General features: G+C 40.0%; 1 protein-coding gene across 1 annotated transcript in view; it reads left to right on the top strand.

Annotated features, from left to right (window-relative positions):
• The window catches only part of ARHGAP26 (Rho GTPase activating protein 26), a gene marked incomplete in the record, with an annotated part of 513,022 nt that overhangs the window by 302,982 nt on the left and 192,989 nt on the right, over window positions 1–17,051 (top strand). The window contains 2 exon segments of the mRNA XM_027770414.1: window positions 11,184–11,249; window positions 15,880–15,954. Coding sequence (XP_027626215.1) covers window positions 11,184–11,249; window positions 15,880–15,954 — 141 coding nt within the window.

Below are 17,051 nucleotides of genomic sequence, written 5' to 3'. Positions count from 1 at the left end.
TACTGTAATGTAAACTTCATTATACTACTCATTAGTATGAAAACACAGCAAGTAGTTATTAGTAAGAGTAGCAACATTTATCCTATGGGATTATTGTAGGATAATATGAACCTGGGTATGAAACGTATTTCATCAACTGGAAAGTTACTAATACTGGTAATAATGGTAATGACCTTTTATTGAATACCAAGTAAGTCAAATTGCATTCCATTAGACTCTCATAACATCTAGATGAGTTATCCCCACTGTACAGGAGAGGAAGGTGAGTCTCAAAAGAGGTTAAACATTTCACCTAAGATCATATCTGGCCAGAGATGGCAGAGACAGGATTCTAACCTAGGTCTGTCTGACTTTAAAACTCATCCTTCTTTTTCAACCACATAAACATTTCTGTCTGTGTGACTCTAGTTAACACCGAAGTTAGTTTATATTCCATGAAACATACCAGCTAGGGAGCAGAGTCTGGCCTCACCGGATCCCTCTGAGCACAGTTTTCCAAGAGCCATGATCCAAGAAGCTGTGTTAACTCTGTGGCTTTGCATGATTAGGGGAAAAGGATAGATGTGAGCCTTTCTGGTCCTCTCTCAGTGTGTGAACGAGTGGGAAGCCTATTCTCCAGGTGGTTTTTGTAAGCAGTCCAAGGTGGATGTTTTTCTTCATGGTTTTTAATGGCTGAGATTGATTAAATTCAGCATGAGCAAGGCAGGCTAGACTCTAAAGAGCAAGTCACATTGGGAAATAGAATAAATTTCTGTGGTGAGAACTGCCTATAATCGTTTGTCTGCTCACAGCAAGTAGACAATCTCCTGTATCCATTCACATTGAAAAGGGGTCAGACACTCCTTTCACCCCCTCCCTGCAAGTTCTCTTGTTTTAATACAAAAATTCAGCACTTCCAGCAAAGTCTATTTCTCTTACAAAAAACTTAAAAGCTTTCTCTTTTAATCAAAGAAAATTGAGTAAATTTCCTGGAGAAAAATTTATAATAGAAGAAACCTGTTTGATACCAGCTTTAGGAAAGAAGCAAATTTTTCTAATTCATCCTGGGACTAATTCTGTAGGTCAGTCCCTCTCCTTCGGAAAAGGATTTGTCTCCTCAAGGTTTGATTAGAATCCCCAGGTAGCCAGCAGATGGTGAAATGATTATGTTGCTGGATTCCCACATGGCCGATCACGGTTTGAGTCCTGGACCTGGTGACTTGAAAATCACACTGGGCGTGTATGTGTGAGTATGTCGAAGATCCATGAGGGGGGAAGGGATTGTGGCGTGGCCATCCCCCCGAGCGGTGATTTCTCACTTTCCCTCTCTCTATCTCTGTCTCTCTCTCTGGTGAGTGTACCTTCCCTAAGGCAAAAAACTATTAAAAAAATAGAATCCCTAGGATGCATCTGTGGGGTACCTTTAAGATGTGTCCATAGGTGTTGTTTTTGTAGACTATGAGTAGACTTCATAAAGTTTGTGGATAAATGGAATTAAAATATGAGTTCATTTTGATGCCCTCCCAAAGTTTGAAATCCATGCCTAATTCTTTTCATAACTTTTTAATTTTCAACTTTTCGAAGACCCCTCATGTATGTCCATCACATGGCTTGTGGAATGACCCTTCTATTCTGAATTGGTAATTTGGTCAATCTTTGCCTACTCTCTTGTCTTTTCAAGTACCGAGAATTGGAGTTGAGCCACAGCAGGTCAGTGAGCTTCAGGAAGGGGCTTCTTGGGCCTGAAGAGTCAGCACTTTTGGGTAGCACAAAACTCTAGGGGAAAAGGCTCACTTTCTTCCTTCCTTCCTTCTTTGTTTGTTTGTTTGTTTGTTTATTTCTTTATTGAGAAATGTTTGCTATAGGGTATGTGTGCTCACTGGAGAGAAAGAGGGAGAATTCACCCCTTGGGGGGATGGCCACACCACAGTCCCTTCTCCTCCATTCTCCTCTCAGGATCTTGTACATGCATACACGTGTGCCCAGTGTGAGTTTTGGGAACTTGAACCGTAGACAACCACATGAGAGTCTATGCCTTAACCACTACACTACCTGCGGGTCCCCAAAATGCTCATTTTCTAGGGGCTTTCTTGACTCTCAGGCCTATGACTGTTTAGGTGGACTATAATAGTATGATGTTGAAGAGTCCCTTCCAGCCCTGAGTTCATGCCATGTTAAACCTCAGTAACGATAATGCCTTGATGGACAAGCAAAGGATTTTTAAAAGTGTCCAGGAAAACCTGATTTTGTCTCTTTTGTTATAAGTCTTGGCTTACACAGCTTTTGTTTTTTCTTTTTCTTGGACTCCTTTTTGGGACTGTACTGTTAGGTGGTAATACCTCTTTGTATTGGTACAGGAAGGAAGGAAGTGGTTAGATCAGGCCATTCATTTCTTTATTTAACCTTTATATCCTCACAAAAGATGAAAAAACTGAGTTCCAGGAGCTTAAATAACTTCTACTCTCTTAGAGTTTATGTAAGTTGGAATTTGAAAGGTCATTTTTACTATACCACACTGGCCACAGTCATTAATTTACCTATCCATGCATTCAGAATAAAAAATTACAGTCATTTTCTACTTCATGGCTAGCACAATAATAGACAGTGAGAGACAGAGAAGTAGTGGTGAATGAAATGGAAAATAAATGCATATGTCGACTGCTGCCTTCATGATGCCGAATCTAGTTTGGAACACAGAATCACATATGAAGAAATTTAAATTAGCAGTTGTATGTATTCTGAAAGAGTGATGGTGGTACTATATCCCAGTGCATGATGAGGGCATGAGCTTAGGTGCAGAGGTCAGGGGAGGCTTTTTGGAGGAAGTGACACTTGAGGAGAGCTCTGAGTTACTTGGGCCAAGGGGTTTTACAGGTGAAATCCAGTGTATGCAAAGGCTGGAAAGAAGGTATGGTCATTTGGATGCTTTGAAAGAAAGCCAGTGTGGGTAGGTGCTTTCAGCACCCTAACTCGAACCCTAATGCCAGGGGGTGTAGCACCCAAGGAAGCTAGAAAGGCAGGCTAGAGGCTAGGCCACAAGTTAAGGTTTTGAGCCATCTCAAATGGCAGCAGGGTATGTTGTTGAGTTTTTAAGCACGGAGGTAACATGGTCTGATTTTTGTCTTGATTATGGAGCTGCAGTGTGAAGGACAGATTAGGGGGGAACAAGAGGAGGTGTGCGAACTCCAGCTCAGAGACTGCTGCAGTCGTCCTGGCAACAAATGATAAAGCCTAGGACTTGGATGGTGGTGCTGATGATGGAGAGATCCAGACAGAATTGAGACACGTTTGGAGATACAGTTGAGGGACTTAATGGTAACTTGGGTATAAAGGAGTGAGGAGGAGAGGCTGTGCCAGGGTTGATGGCTGTGGTTTTGTTACACTTTGCTTCCACTTCCGCCCTGATGCACCTCATTTTTTAAAAGGCATGAAGAACCAAGGAAAAGTATCTCAGGTGAGGTGCCAGAAGCTGCAGAGTATGATAGTGACCTTGTGGACATCACAGTGACAGTTGAAGTTATGTTCAAATCTATGTCTTCCTATCTGGCTCATCAGCATCTTCCTTTTAGACAAGAAAATACTTCGGTTGTACCTTACAGTGTGTTGTTCTTTAAAGCTCTTTGCAGCAAAAGAGTCAGTCTCTGGATTTAACTTGTCTCCCTGTTTCCAGGAGTCATATCCTAGGCTTGATATCCCAGACCCAAACAGGCCATCAGGCATCCTCTCACCACTTCTGCAGTTTGCCTATAGGCTCTCCAAGGTGACTGAGCAGGAACGCCTCTCTCCTGCTTTCTCATTTTGTCCACAGAACTTTGAGAAAATGGATTTGTGCAACCTTGGCCCTTCTCTTTTTTTTTTTTTTAAAGGAGGGGAACAAACAAGTCTTCAGAAGTTGAAACGAAAGTTAGAAGGATGGCACATTGCAGACTTGGGAGGTCAGCCTGGTATTTGGTGTGAGCTCTGCCAGCATTCATTATGAGACAGCTGTTCAGGCTGCCGGTGTGTCAACCAGGGCCGAGCTGAACTTGGGGCTGAGGAAGGGAGATAAGCCAGTCCAAGCCTCAGCTGCAGGACAGTGGGTGTCGAGCCTGGGAGCCGCCAGTCCTGCAACAACTCATCGCAAGTCAAATTAAGGGAATAATGCAAGTCTAGTAGATATTTAATGAGAGATTATTTCTGGAGATTATAAGGATACAGAAATTGCAAATAAATCCCTGACCTTTTCTGAGCCTTGGCTCAATGAAAGAGCTGAATCACCTGCTTGAGGGGATTAAGGACAGCCGCTTCCATCTGGCGGGCCACTCAGGCTTTTTCTGTCATTAGCAAACTCTGCTTGGTGGTGACAGTGTTCTAAACCTTTTAGTGGGAATTTGCTTTTCAGACTAGGAGATGGCAATTAACTTAGATTATACACCCACTGGGCAGAGATCAGGACTAATGATCTGGTTATGTGTGCACTGTAGTCCCTATCACATTAGTGGTCCTCGGTCCATGTTAAATAATAAAGCAGTTGTTAATTATTAGTAACCTAATCATGACATCAGCAAGAAATCAAGTCGGTGAGAGTAGAAGTCCAACTGAGAGAGAGAGAGAGAGAGAGAGAGAGCGAGCGAGCGAGCGAGCCAGGGCAGTAAGCCATTTAGAGATTCAGAGCAGTAGTTCCTAAACTGTATTTTGTGACTTCTTTGTTGGGGGGAACTGTTGTTTGAATGGATTATATTTTTCCTTTCTTTCTTTCTCCTTTTTTTTTCCTGTTAAAAAATTTGCCAGAGGGTATGTGCACTTACCATAGAGAGCTCAAGAGTGAGAGAGAGAGAGAAGGAGAAATATCCCATCAATGGGCCAAGGTCACACCATACTCTCTCCTCCATTTCTCCCTCCTGTCAGGATTTTGGGCATGCACATACATGTACCAAGCATGTTTTTCAAGCTACCAGGATTAGAATCTGAACCATTTGGTCAGCCATGTGGGATCTAGCCCCCTTAACCATTTGGCCACAGGGCTGGACCCCATGGATTCTATTTTTAACGCAGTTTCAGATGTTGACAAAACTAATTATCATCAGTATGCAACTTGGCTACATTTGAGGCTAGCAGAGAATTACCTTGAGCTTTTAGTGCTGGAGTTTGCAGAATTTAAATGCTATATACATTTTAACTTAGAGAGCTAAGATATATTAATAAGAACTGTATTACATGTGTCATGTGAATGATTTAGTTTAAGAAAAGTGATTTGCTGGTTTAAAACAAATTGGAAATTCTGTAATGTTGGGAAAACCAAAAGAGGAATATTTACTCAGAGATTGAATTTGGGGAGTTGCTTTGTCATTTTCTAAAGTAATTGTACAATAGTTAATGTATGTTGGTGGATTTTAATGTTTTCTAGGTTTATTTGAAAGGTTCAATTTTATTCTTTTTTGTTATATATTACTTATCTAGAAAAGAAATCTGCTCATTACAGTATCACCAAAAAAGTTGGAGAATTACTTTGCCTCCTTGGGGTTGTATCCTACTCTGTTTATTTCTTCCAATAATGATATGATAGCATCTTTCTTTCTTTCTTTTCTTTTCTTTTTTTTTTTTTTATCACTGGGGTCATCACTGTTAGTTGCCAGGTTTTCTAAGTTTTCAAAACTTTTATCAGTGTTCATGGGGCAAGGGAATCTTTGTGCAGGACAGGAGTTCATCTATGCCCAGGATTAGATCGCGTTCACAAACCTACTGGTTTGGTCTGTTTAAGTCCATATGCCTATTTCCTTTATGAGAGAGAGTTTGAGACAGACAGACAAGCATCCTAGACAATATCTTCAGGCTGCAATCCTTCCCCAAGCCCTGTAGCTAGCCAGGATCATGAGTGTGCCCAGTGTGTGCAGGCAGACCAGAGATGCACATCTTGGCAGACCCTTCCGCCAGCCTCCCATCATGCAGCAGCTGTAATGGCTCCACTGCCTGTGCCAGCACACCTGGAGCTACAAACCTACTTGTGAGGCATCTAAATTTGGAATCTGTCTTAGAGTATTGTGCAAAATGGCAGTTCTTCATGTCCCAAAATATTTTTGATCATCATCCCTATTAAAAGATTCTCTTGGCTCAGCCCTTTTGTGTAGTAGTTGAGTACTGTGCAGAGGAAGCTGGATCTTACCTGGCCAAGCAGGGCTCAAGTCCTGGCCCTAGCAGCTTGAAAAAAGACAGTGAGTGCACACACATGGTCCCAGGATCCTGTTGGGGTTAAGAATTGTAGGAACAAGGATTAAAGCATGAATAGAGATGTTCAAGGAAGCTATGCTCTATGCTCCATCTCCTAGACTCTTGAAATATTCAGATAAGAAGCCATTCTAAAGCTGAGGTCTGTCCCGGCATGTTCAGGGAAGCTAAGCTCTAGGCTTCATCTCCTAGACCCCCAAATATTCAGACAAGGTAGGGTGCTTCATTCTCCACTCACTGAATGTCTAGATAGGCCTAGGTGCAGAGTAGCCAAACATCTGAATACTTTTAGAATCTTTGAAATCCTCACCGCCTATTGACTCTCCTGCTTTAATGAAGAAATTTCTTTTTATAAATCTGAACTCCTAATCTTTCTGTGGATACCGCATTGTGAAGCACAGTGGAGGACAGATTTTGTCACAGAATGACCAGAAACAACCGCAGAGGCACAAGAAACATGAGAAATCAAGAAAATATCTTTCCACTAAGGGAAAAGAACAATCCCTCATCATCCACAGACAGTACAGTAGATCTCCTGGAGATATCTGATAGAGAATTCAGAATATTCATATTGACAAAACTAAACGAGATGCAAGAGCTGAGAGATAATGAACTTCAGGAGATGCAGGAGAAAAGAGACAATGAGTTCCAGGAGGTGTCTAAGTTCTTCCATGACCTGAAAGAGGAAATACACACCATAAAAAAGAATAAAATGGAGCTATTAGAGATGAAGAATGCCATTCAGGAAATCAAAACCTTCCTCAAAAGTATTAAAAGCAGATTAGTCCATGCACAAAATCAAATCTCGAATGTTGAAGGCAAAACCTCTGATCTAGAAAAAAACAACCAAAAAAAAAAAAACTGAGGAAATAACCCAATAAAAGGAGAATACTATACGAGAAATATTAGACAGCATTAAGCACCCAAACATCTGGATAACTGGTATCCCAGAAAGTGAGGAAACTAATAAGGGCATTGATAATCTATTCAATGAAATCTTGGAAGAAAACTTTCCAAATCTGGAGAGGTATTCAAATATCCAGACCCTAGAAATACAAGGGATCTCTAATTGAATCAACCCAAGAAGATCTTCTCCAAGGTACATCATAGCCAGACTGGCCAAATCTACAGACAAAGACAAGATACTAAAACTGGCAAGAGAGAAATATCAGGTTACTTATAAAGGTTATCCAATCAGGTTAACCTCAGACCTCTAATCAGAAACAATGCAAGCAAGGAAAGAATGGAAAAACATATTCGAAGTGTTGAGTGAAAAACAGTTTCAACCAAGAATACTATACTCAGCAAGATTATCTTTCATATGGAAAGAAAGGATAAAAACTTTCTCAGATAAACAAGACCTGAAAGAATTTGCCAATAGTAGATTCACTCTTCAAGAAGTTCTGAAAGGAGTACTCTACCAGGAAAACTAAAATCACATTGAGGAATAAGAGAACAAAAAGTAACCAAGAAAATGACCAGTTTAATGCTAGGAAAAACAAATAACAATAATAACATTGAATGTTAACTTCTAAGATTCAAATGGAAAGATTGGACCACAGTAATTCTGCATATTCAAATTGCAAAATAGAATTTTATGACTTTTGAGTAAAACATTACTGATTTCTTTTTTTTAACTATGCTTTGTTTTCCCAATTTAAACATTTTACTTTATTTTGAGTTGTTAGGTTCAGCAATTTGTTAAAATATTTTTCTTTTTTGTTTCTTTAAGTGGAAACAAATTTTTCTTCCTTCCTGACCCCTCTTGAATTGGAAATATTTGGGAGTATTCTTATTTTTTGACAGAAGGGTTATTTGCATAAGTTCGATAATGCTTGTTGCATTGAATCAGAAATTGGAAATACTCATTATTGGACAGGGCTTTGATTGGAATGAAGATTAATTTGTGTGCTGGGCATTTGCTTTTCAACAATTTGAGTGGCTGACATGTAAATATTTTCTCAAAAATATTTAAAACCATATTGCTCCATTGTTCTAGAGTCACAAACAAAATTATACAAAATTATAAGAAATACTTTGAACATTATCTTTAAAATTCAGTAGTTTGAAATTTTGAAAGTTGTTTGTTAACAGTCAAGAACTAAGGAGTATGAGCAAAATTTTTTTGATATGTAAATGTTTTAGTAAAAATGTAAAAATAAATAAATAAATGGAAATAAAGCATGAATAGATCCATTGTAGGGTGGCATATGTGCATATGTACGCATTCTTCCCCCCACCCCTCTTTTTCTCCTCCTTTCTCATGTGGGCCTACCTTCTGGCATTAGGAAAAAAAAAAAAAAAAGAGGTTATCTTAAGCAGTTATCAAAAGAAGAGCTGAAAGGCAGCAACTCACTGTTAAATCATACTTATAAACATTTTGGACACTTACTTAAACCCAAAAAGTAATTCCCCATCTGACAAGTGGATTCTAGTAGGCTGTATTCAGATTACTGTATAAAGAAATGAAAATTCTCCCCCATACATGAAAAGATACCCAATATCATTAGTCATTAGGGAGGTGCAAAGCAAAACGATAGTGAGATATGCTGATACCCACTAAAATGGCTATAACAAAAAAGATAATGTTGGCAAGAATATGGAGAAATTGGAACCCTTGTACAGTTCTAGTGATAGTGTAAAGTGGTACAGCTGCTTTGGAAAAGTATGACATTTTTTCAAAAAGTTAAGCATAAAGTTATCCAATGATACATACTCAAGAGAAACAAGAATATGTGTCTACACAAAGACGTACCCAGATGCTAATAGTTGCATGAATCATAATAGCCAAACAGGGAGAAAACCCACGTGTCTATCAACTGATGAACTGATAAACAAAATGTGGTCTATCTGGACAATAGAATATTTGTCATTAAAAAGAATGAAGTACTGATGTGACAAGAAAGATGAACCTTGAAAATGTTACATTAAATCAAAGGTGCTAGTCATAAAAGACCACATGGTGTTGATTCTATTTATGTGAAGTATCCAGAATAGAAAAATCTACAGAGAAGGAAAATCGGCAAGTGGTTGCTAGGGCCGGGAAAAGGGAAGAAATGGAGAGTAACTGCTAATGCGTAAGGCTTTTGCCTTGGGGGACACTGGGCAAACATCTTCTGCAATTAGATAGTGATGATTAATGTGCAGCTTTGTAAATAAGCTAGAAACTGCTGAAGTGTATGTTTAAAATGGGTGAACTTGATGGGTTGCGGATTATATCTAAATAAAGTTGATATTAAAAAAAAAATCCTCCCCCAATTCCAGTAAGTATTTGGCCCATGTATTATATAGGTTGTTATTAAATTTGAAAAAAAAAAAAGTCCACTGTACGAGTTAGTTGACCTTTCTTTGAAAGAATTATTTTGATCTGACTTGCAGCTTTCGTCAGAAAGCTCGAGCTGTCAGTTTGCAGAGTGAATATTTGTTTCACCCTGGAAAAACAAAAGGGATTGCATTAGTAGGCCTCTTACCATTGTAAAGGAATAAGAAAAATAGTTCATATAACTCATAAGCTCCAGGAAGAAAAGCATTGTTTTTCTTCTTCTTTTCGGGTATTTTACTTGCTGTCCTAGAGGCTGAATGTGTTTATAAGTATCATTAAAGCAGTAAGTATGCATGGGAGTGCAGGAGCAGTTTCACTTTGGGAAGAGAAGTTTCAGGAAACTACCATTTCTTTGTAGTTTATGGAAATTCTCAGTGTTATTTTCTTCTTTCTTTCTTTTCTTTTTTTTTTTTAATTTTCATTGGATCTAAGTTTACCCAGCATGCTAAGAATTGGGGAAAGAGCCCGTTCAGATTAGATGAGTTCTGCTTATATATCACAAGTTTATATCTTCCCCTGGGGTAATCATAAATAATACTCACCTTTCTTGATTCAACCACTTACTTTTCCACTCTGAACGTTAGGCTGTAGAATGTCTTGTCCTAATGCCCTGAGGAGAGCAAAGACCCCTCATTCTCAGAGATTATCACGCATGTCCTAGCGCTGGGTAACCAGAGCCCAGGGATGAGCTTTGGTGGATCCCTGGCCTCACTGCAAGGCAAGAAACTGCTTCTCTGCTGTGGAGAAGTCGCTGCTCCTTATTAGTTATTTTCTAAGTGACATTAGTGGGTTTAGAAGCAGATGGAGAACTCTGTCACCACCTGTCCCTCTACCACATAGAGGGATAGCCCTGCACTCTTAGTGGTTCTTTCTCAAGTAGCTTTTCTGTTCTCAGCTATTTTGATTTTCCTCTTTTTTCCATTTTTCCCAATCACCCGATCAGGATTATACTTAACTCACAGTCATGTTTCAAGTGATTTGGGGAACATGGATTCTGGAGCTGGTCTCCATATACCAGCTCTGCAACTCCCTTCGTGATATTTAACTAAGCTTCAGTTTCTTCATCTATACATGGGGCTAATGATAATATCAGCCTGGAAGGTTTGCTAGGATTAAATGAGATGTATGACGTAAAGCATTTACTCAACATTTGTAGAACACTCAACTTGTGCCTTTTTTTTTTCTTCAAATGAGAGGGTACATGGGCATGCAAGTAGGTAGAAGAGGGAGGCATAGAGAGAGGGAGAGAGAAGTACTTTTGGCAGGGCTATGCCATTGCAATCCTCTGCCACAACCTTCCAGTTATCTCGGATTGTAGGTGTATGTTACCATGTGTGGCTTATTCAGACTGATCTGAGTTCCTGTCCTGGCCTCCCATGTGGCCTTAGCTCGTGCAGCAGTCCCCTAACACTAGGACCATCATGGCAAAACTAAATGAGGTAATGCATGTGAAGCACTTTGATTCACACCTGGCATGTGGTGACCTCTCAATCAATGTAGCTGCTGTTATTTTGTTGTTATTATCACTATCATCATTATTATTTATCCTTCCTATATCTTCAGTGTGAAAAATTCAAAGGATCTGTGGCCTCACCAGGCGGCTGATGCATCCAAGGCTGGTCAGGTTGAGATTGATGTGCAGGCTGGCAGCTTGACTGTCCTTCTCTTGCTCTTTCAGCTGCACAGTTGGACAGCATTGGCTTCAACATCATCAGGAAATGCATCCACGCTGTGGAAACCAGAGGTAAAGTACTTAACAGATGGCATTGTTCTCATGGAAGGTCACGCAGCTGGTGAGGCGCAGACCTGCTACCTGCTGTTTCCCCATTTTAAGTGACTCATTTACTCCCCGAGTGCCGATGTCGGAGTGTTTCCACACGTCCTGTTGGTTGAAGCAGAGGTTCTTTTTTTTTTTTGGAGAGGTTTTTGCTACAGGGCGCGTGCGCTCGCCAGACAGACAGAGAGAGACAGAAAGCGAGAAATCACCCCCCAGGAAGGATGGTTGCCACAATCCCTTCTCCTCCGTTCTCCTCTCAGGATCTTGGGCATGTACGCACACGCGCCCGGCATGACTTTTAAGCCACCGGGTCCGGGACGCGAACCGCGGTCGACTACGTGGGAGTCCAGCAACATAGCCATTACGTTAACTGCTGGTTCCCGAAGCAGAGGTTCTAAACTGATGTTATGCCGTCAACTTTGATGGCTGATCAGAAGGTTTTAAATGTATACATATAGAATATATAAGGTTTTATACAAATGAGTTAATGAAATTCATTTATCCCAATAGTTTTACAGAGTCGTGCTATAGTAATACATGTATTTCTCTGTTAACACTTGAACATGGTTTGGCAGCCAGTCCGATAACTGTCATAATTTGGAAGTAGTGACATTTTGAGACATGTGTAACAACCGTGATAGGTTATGAAAATATCTGTGCTTTCTGACCAAGCTGCAGGTACTACGAATGCTGCTATGATTTGTTGTCTGCATTTCATAATGGAAAAATATACTTCATGTCAGTTACAGATTAGTGAAAATAAAGATGTTTTCCTATCTAAGTTCATAAACACCCCAATTCTCTCCACTGGGTGTCTTGAAGACTATGGACTCCAAATTTAGGAACCCTTGTTCAGGGGAGCCCATCTATGGGGGTTATTCAGGTAGAGAGAGAAGGGGTCAGATTTCTGTCCTGGGTGTATAGGAGTGTGACCTTGAAGTCAAGGAAGCTGGCTCATCCTGATCATCTTCATGCCCTCCTCAGAGACAGCCACGCAGGAGGTTACTCAGTGTAGCCGCTGGTCTATTGTACCTCTGGGAAGAGCTGTTAACCGTCTTCCCACTGGATTTGATTTGAACCATTGTTAAGATGTGAATCTCATTTATTCCACAGCCTCTCAACCTACCAGCCCTTTTTATGTTTGAAAGAAATTCTTTCTTTCATAACAGGATCCATAATCTTACCAGTTGAGTAAAAATTCCTCTCTTAAAAAAAAAAAAGAGAGAAATATAAACTTCTTTATAAAGGCTTTGAAGCATTGAGTAGAGGGGGAGGGGGAGAGACAACTAATCTCATGAGCCTGTCCTCCTATGTCAATGTGTGCTTATTTTTTCTGTTCCTCTCTTCTGAAGAGTCTGGGCGGCTTGTGAATTTGCATAAAATAAATTGGACAATGTAGTGTAGATGAGATTTCTGGATATTAATCTTGAAGAAAAAAGGATACCAGCTAGACTGAGCCATAGGATGACAATACAATGGTGATCATAAAATCAGAAACTGACCAAGTGTCTCAAAAAATGTATTCAGTCAACAGTGGTATATCTATGCAGTAAATAGACTGTAAATCCCTTAAAATGCAGGGGAAATACATTTTTTTGTAAAAAAAAAAAAAAAAGATCAAATAGTTTCTTAGTTATGTGCATGAGATGGTGAAAAATGCAAGTTATCAAACAGCTGCCCAGAACAAACCCATGTGGGGAATGGTGGTAAGAGGAGAGACCACATTGCAGGGGTACCATTGTGTTATCGGTGACTTTCTCTGCTGATTTCAAATGTTCTCCTTTGGTTTATCTCTTTGCCTTTACTATACTTTGTACATTTTATTGGAGTTTACATTGCCAGAGTCATTTTTCAACAAGAGTTTTACAAATTTTATTTTTATTTTAAAAGAAAAGAGTGACGAATAAAGGAACAGGGTGAGCAAAGGTCAAAGCATAAAAATGGAACCAAAAGTAAAAACAAAACAAAAATTGTCTCCCTTTCTGTGAAGTTCATTTCATGTACTCACCCGTGGTGGGCCACCTGTTTTTTTTCTCAGTTTTCAGCAGCTAAAACCAAGAGGGTAACCTGATCATTTAAAACTACTCTCAGAGTCTGTGATAAACACAGCTGGTAACTCAGGAGGACAACTTTTTGTGTTGTAAAATTGGGGAATGCATCAATAACTAGAATAAGGTGGAGAGGGTCATGGGTTGGTTTGGTCTCAGCCTCTGCCTACTTGTCCCCTTCCTCCTCTAAAATGAAAATAAAAATGATATATTTTTACTTCTAATGATATATTTTTTACCTTTCTAAGAATGTTTTTATTTAGCACAAAGAAGAAATAAGGACAGTGTGAGTTGAATGCCTTTTTAACATAAATAGTTGAAGAAAGTAGGTATTTCCCTGCTGTAATGCATGTGTGTGTGTAACCACACACAGGGAATCAGACATCCCACACTCTGGGATTCATCAGTAATTGTCCAGTAGGAGCTGGGGTTGTGTAGTCTCAGGAAAGCATCGGACAAAAATAGAGCTATTTCAGACTTTTCTTTCTTTTTCTTTCCCTTTCCTTCTTTCTTTTCTTTTCCTTTCCTTTTTTTCTCTTCTCTTCTTTTCTTTTCTTTTCTCTTTTTTCTTTTATCTTTTCTTTTGTCTTTTCTTTTCTTTCTTCTTTTTTCTTCCTCTTCCTCTTCTTCCTCCTCCTCCTCTTCTTCTTTTTCCTCTTCTCCTCATCGTCGTCCTCCTCCTCCTCCTCCTCCTCTTCTTCTTCTTCTCCTCTCTCTCTCTCTCTCTCTCTCATTTGCCAGAGGATGAACACACAGGAGAAAGAAGAGGAGGGAGGGAGGAGAGAGAGACAGAGTGAGAAAGTAAGTTAGAAAGTACCCCCAAGGGGGGGATAGTTACATTATAATCCCTTCTACATTTCTCCTTTGTGGATTTTGGGCGTATACATACACCCTACATATGTTTCAAACTGCCTGGTCCAGAACTTGAACTGTGAAGTCAGCCATGTGGGATCTAGCTGCTTTAACCACCACAGCACTAACTGGTCCCATTCAGGCTTTCTAAGCCCTTAGGCTGAAGGTTCTACCACTGAGTGACCTGACATGCATCCCTTAGTTTTTGACCAGGGATGCATGTACATGAATTTACAGACCCTTTGCAGCTGTTAAGATCCTCTTTCTACTCCTCTATCTCTTTTTATTTATTAGTTTCACTTTTATGTAAGTCTTACTGAAGACATTGTAGAATCAGCCCTTCCCTGAATTTCTTCCAGAAAATTGTGTATTGGGCCCCAAGTATTTTTTTGGCCCTGGATGAGTATAACTCCGTGTTCGTTCATTATTGTGCACCATAAATTGGTCTGGGGACTAGAGATGCCGTGGTGACTAAGATAAAATCACATTCTATTTGTGGGGAGGAAGACAGATGAGGAACCAAATAAAAATAATTTCAGATTTCGTTAAGTGCTATAAAGAAAATGGGGTAAAGGACTGACTAGTAGCATCAGCTGTGGGATACATTAGATCAAAGAGGGTGAGCAAAGACTGCCAAGTGGGCATGTGCTTGGTATGTTAGCAGGGCTTGGTCTGTTAGCATGACGTGATGTGTGGTGTGGCAGGAAGAGTGCAGGCTGCTGATGCGGTCAGAGATGGGCTGGTGCTTAGTCACGTAAGCCTGGCAGGCCATCATAGGGAGTTTTATTATGTCCTAAATGCAATGGGAGTCCATTGGAAAGTTTTAAGAGAAGAGATTATGTGAACCATTTTATACTTTACAAAGCTCACTTTGGCTACTAGTTAGGGAATGGACATCCGGGGAATAAGGTACAAAGCGAGAGACCACTGAGAGGTATCAGATATGATGGGCCTAGGATTAACAGGAGAAAAGTAATTTCAAATTGCTTAATCTAAATGGCCCCCTTTGGAAATGGTTCAAGTTTTAACCTAATCCATATATTTAAATGATCAGAAATATTGTATTGGGTTAGGTTTTTGTTCTTTGGTAGGTGTTTGAAAGAAAATCCCTTCTACTCCAATTGCCCATTTCCTTGGGTTGAATGAAGATGGTCTTTTTTCTTTATAAAAGATATGTACGTTACATTTATTTGTAATGTACATATTCTAATTTCTCAGTCTTAGCTAACATTCTCTAAAATTAACAATGTCCTTATACTTCAGTACTTCATTTTATATATAAAATTAGATTATAAAGTATTCATCCTTTTCTGTTGTATGAATTTTTATCATGTTACTTTGGGCCTTTTTAATTTAAAAATCAGCTAAATGTGACATATTTAAAAGTCTATATTTTTGCATCCTTTAAAAGTTTTCAGATGCTGCATTTGGCAAGAGAAGAGGAAAGTTTCTTTCCTCTCTGATGACTGAACTAACATGAGGGCTGAAGTGTGCAGCACATCCGTGAAATCCTAGACAGCTGTACCAAATCCCACTCCTTTGCTAAGAGCTGAGCTGAGTGACAGGGGACTTTAATTAGAGCAGCTTTTAGAAGGACTGAGAAAATGAAAATGAAAAAAAAAAAAAGTGCATTTGGTTAGGTTGGCCCGACTTGTCTGATGTGCCTACAATTAAATCATCACTCTTTCTTTTCCCAGGGATCAATGAGCAAGGGCTCTACCGCATTGTGGGGGTCAACTCCAGAGTACAGAAGTTGCTGAGTGTCCTGATGGGTGAGTGCAGCAGAGGCTCTGCTGGGCAGCTTCCTGGAGGACCATTCTCAAAAGTCACCAGGTCCATGAGTAGGAACGGCCTCCGGGGAATGAATCAGGGTGTCTAATAGCTACTGCTCAGAAATCATCTGCCCGTTTTGCCAGTTGTAATGACTGCAGGCATTACTGGAGAAGGTTCTGAATGAAACTGGACTAAATAACAAATGCCAGGCCCCAGCCACCACACCCTACTCTGTCCTTAATAACTTATGACTCTCTTTGTCCTCTTTTGGGACAGGTATTTAGTGGCACACACCCAATGCCCAAAGAAGGGCATCATTCCGGCCTGCAGAGGACCTCAGAGCTCATGTTCCTGTTAACTGATAAAGTGTCATGTACTCCAAGATAAAATGTATATAAGCAGATAAATCTTCTGATCCTCTTGCTTCTAGATTTCAACCTAGTCCCTGTCATTTGAGCAGCAGAACCTTCTTTGCCATTGGCTGATACAAATATAAAACTACTGTCTCTAAATGTGCAATATTCGAATAAAAAACCCATGAGCCAAATTTGCTTAGGCTGCAGATTTCTTGTATTTTTAGATATGAATGCAGCCAGCCTCAGTGAGTCACATGGATCTAAATGGCAAACAGATCAGATTTCACAGCTCAGAGGCTGCTTTTCACCCCATGGAAGCCCCAGCTGAACACTTGCAGAGATGGCCTGTTCCCTAGGGTCCCAGCTCAGTGGTATAGGTGGAGATAGTTCTCTTGTTAGGTCTTGCAATTTCTTTTGTTATTCTAGTTTCTGAAAATAGCTTTTCCTATTTCTAAAAAATATTTCTGTCTTTAAAATTTTTTTTTGTATTTATTTTAATTTTTTAAGATTTTTGTCATAGGGCACATGCACTCAGGAGAGAGATAGAGATATACAAAGAAAGAGGAGGTGGTTAAACACCACCCAGGGGAGATGACCATGCCCAATACCTTCTCCTCCATACTCCTTTTGGGATCTTGGGCATGAATGCACACCTGCCCAGCGTGATTTTCAAGCCACCCAGTCCAGGGTTTGAATCACAGTTGGCCATGTGAGAATCCAGCTGCCTTAACCACCACACT

Source organism: Tupaia chinensis, unplaced genomic scaffold (assembly GCF_000334495.1).
Source record: "Tupaia chinensis unplaced genomic scaffold, TupChi_1.0 Scaffold000132_1, whole genome shotgun sequence".
NCBI lineage: Eukaryota > Metazoa > Chordata > Mammalia > Scandentia > Tupaiidae > Tupaia > Tupaia belangeri.
This window is presented reverse-complemented; position numbering and strand designations above follow the sequence as displayed.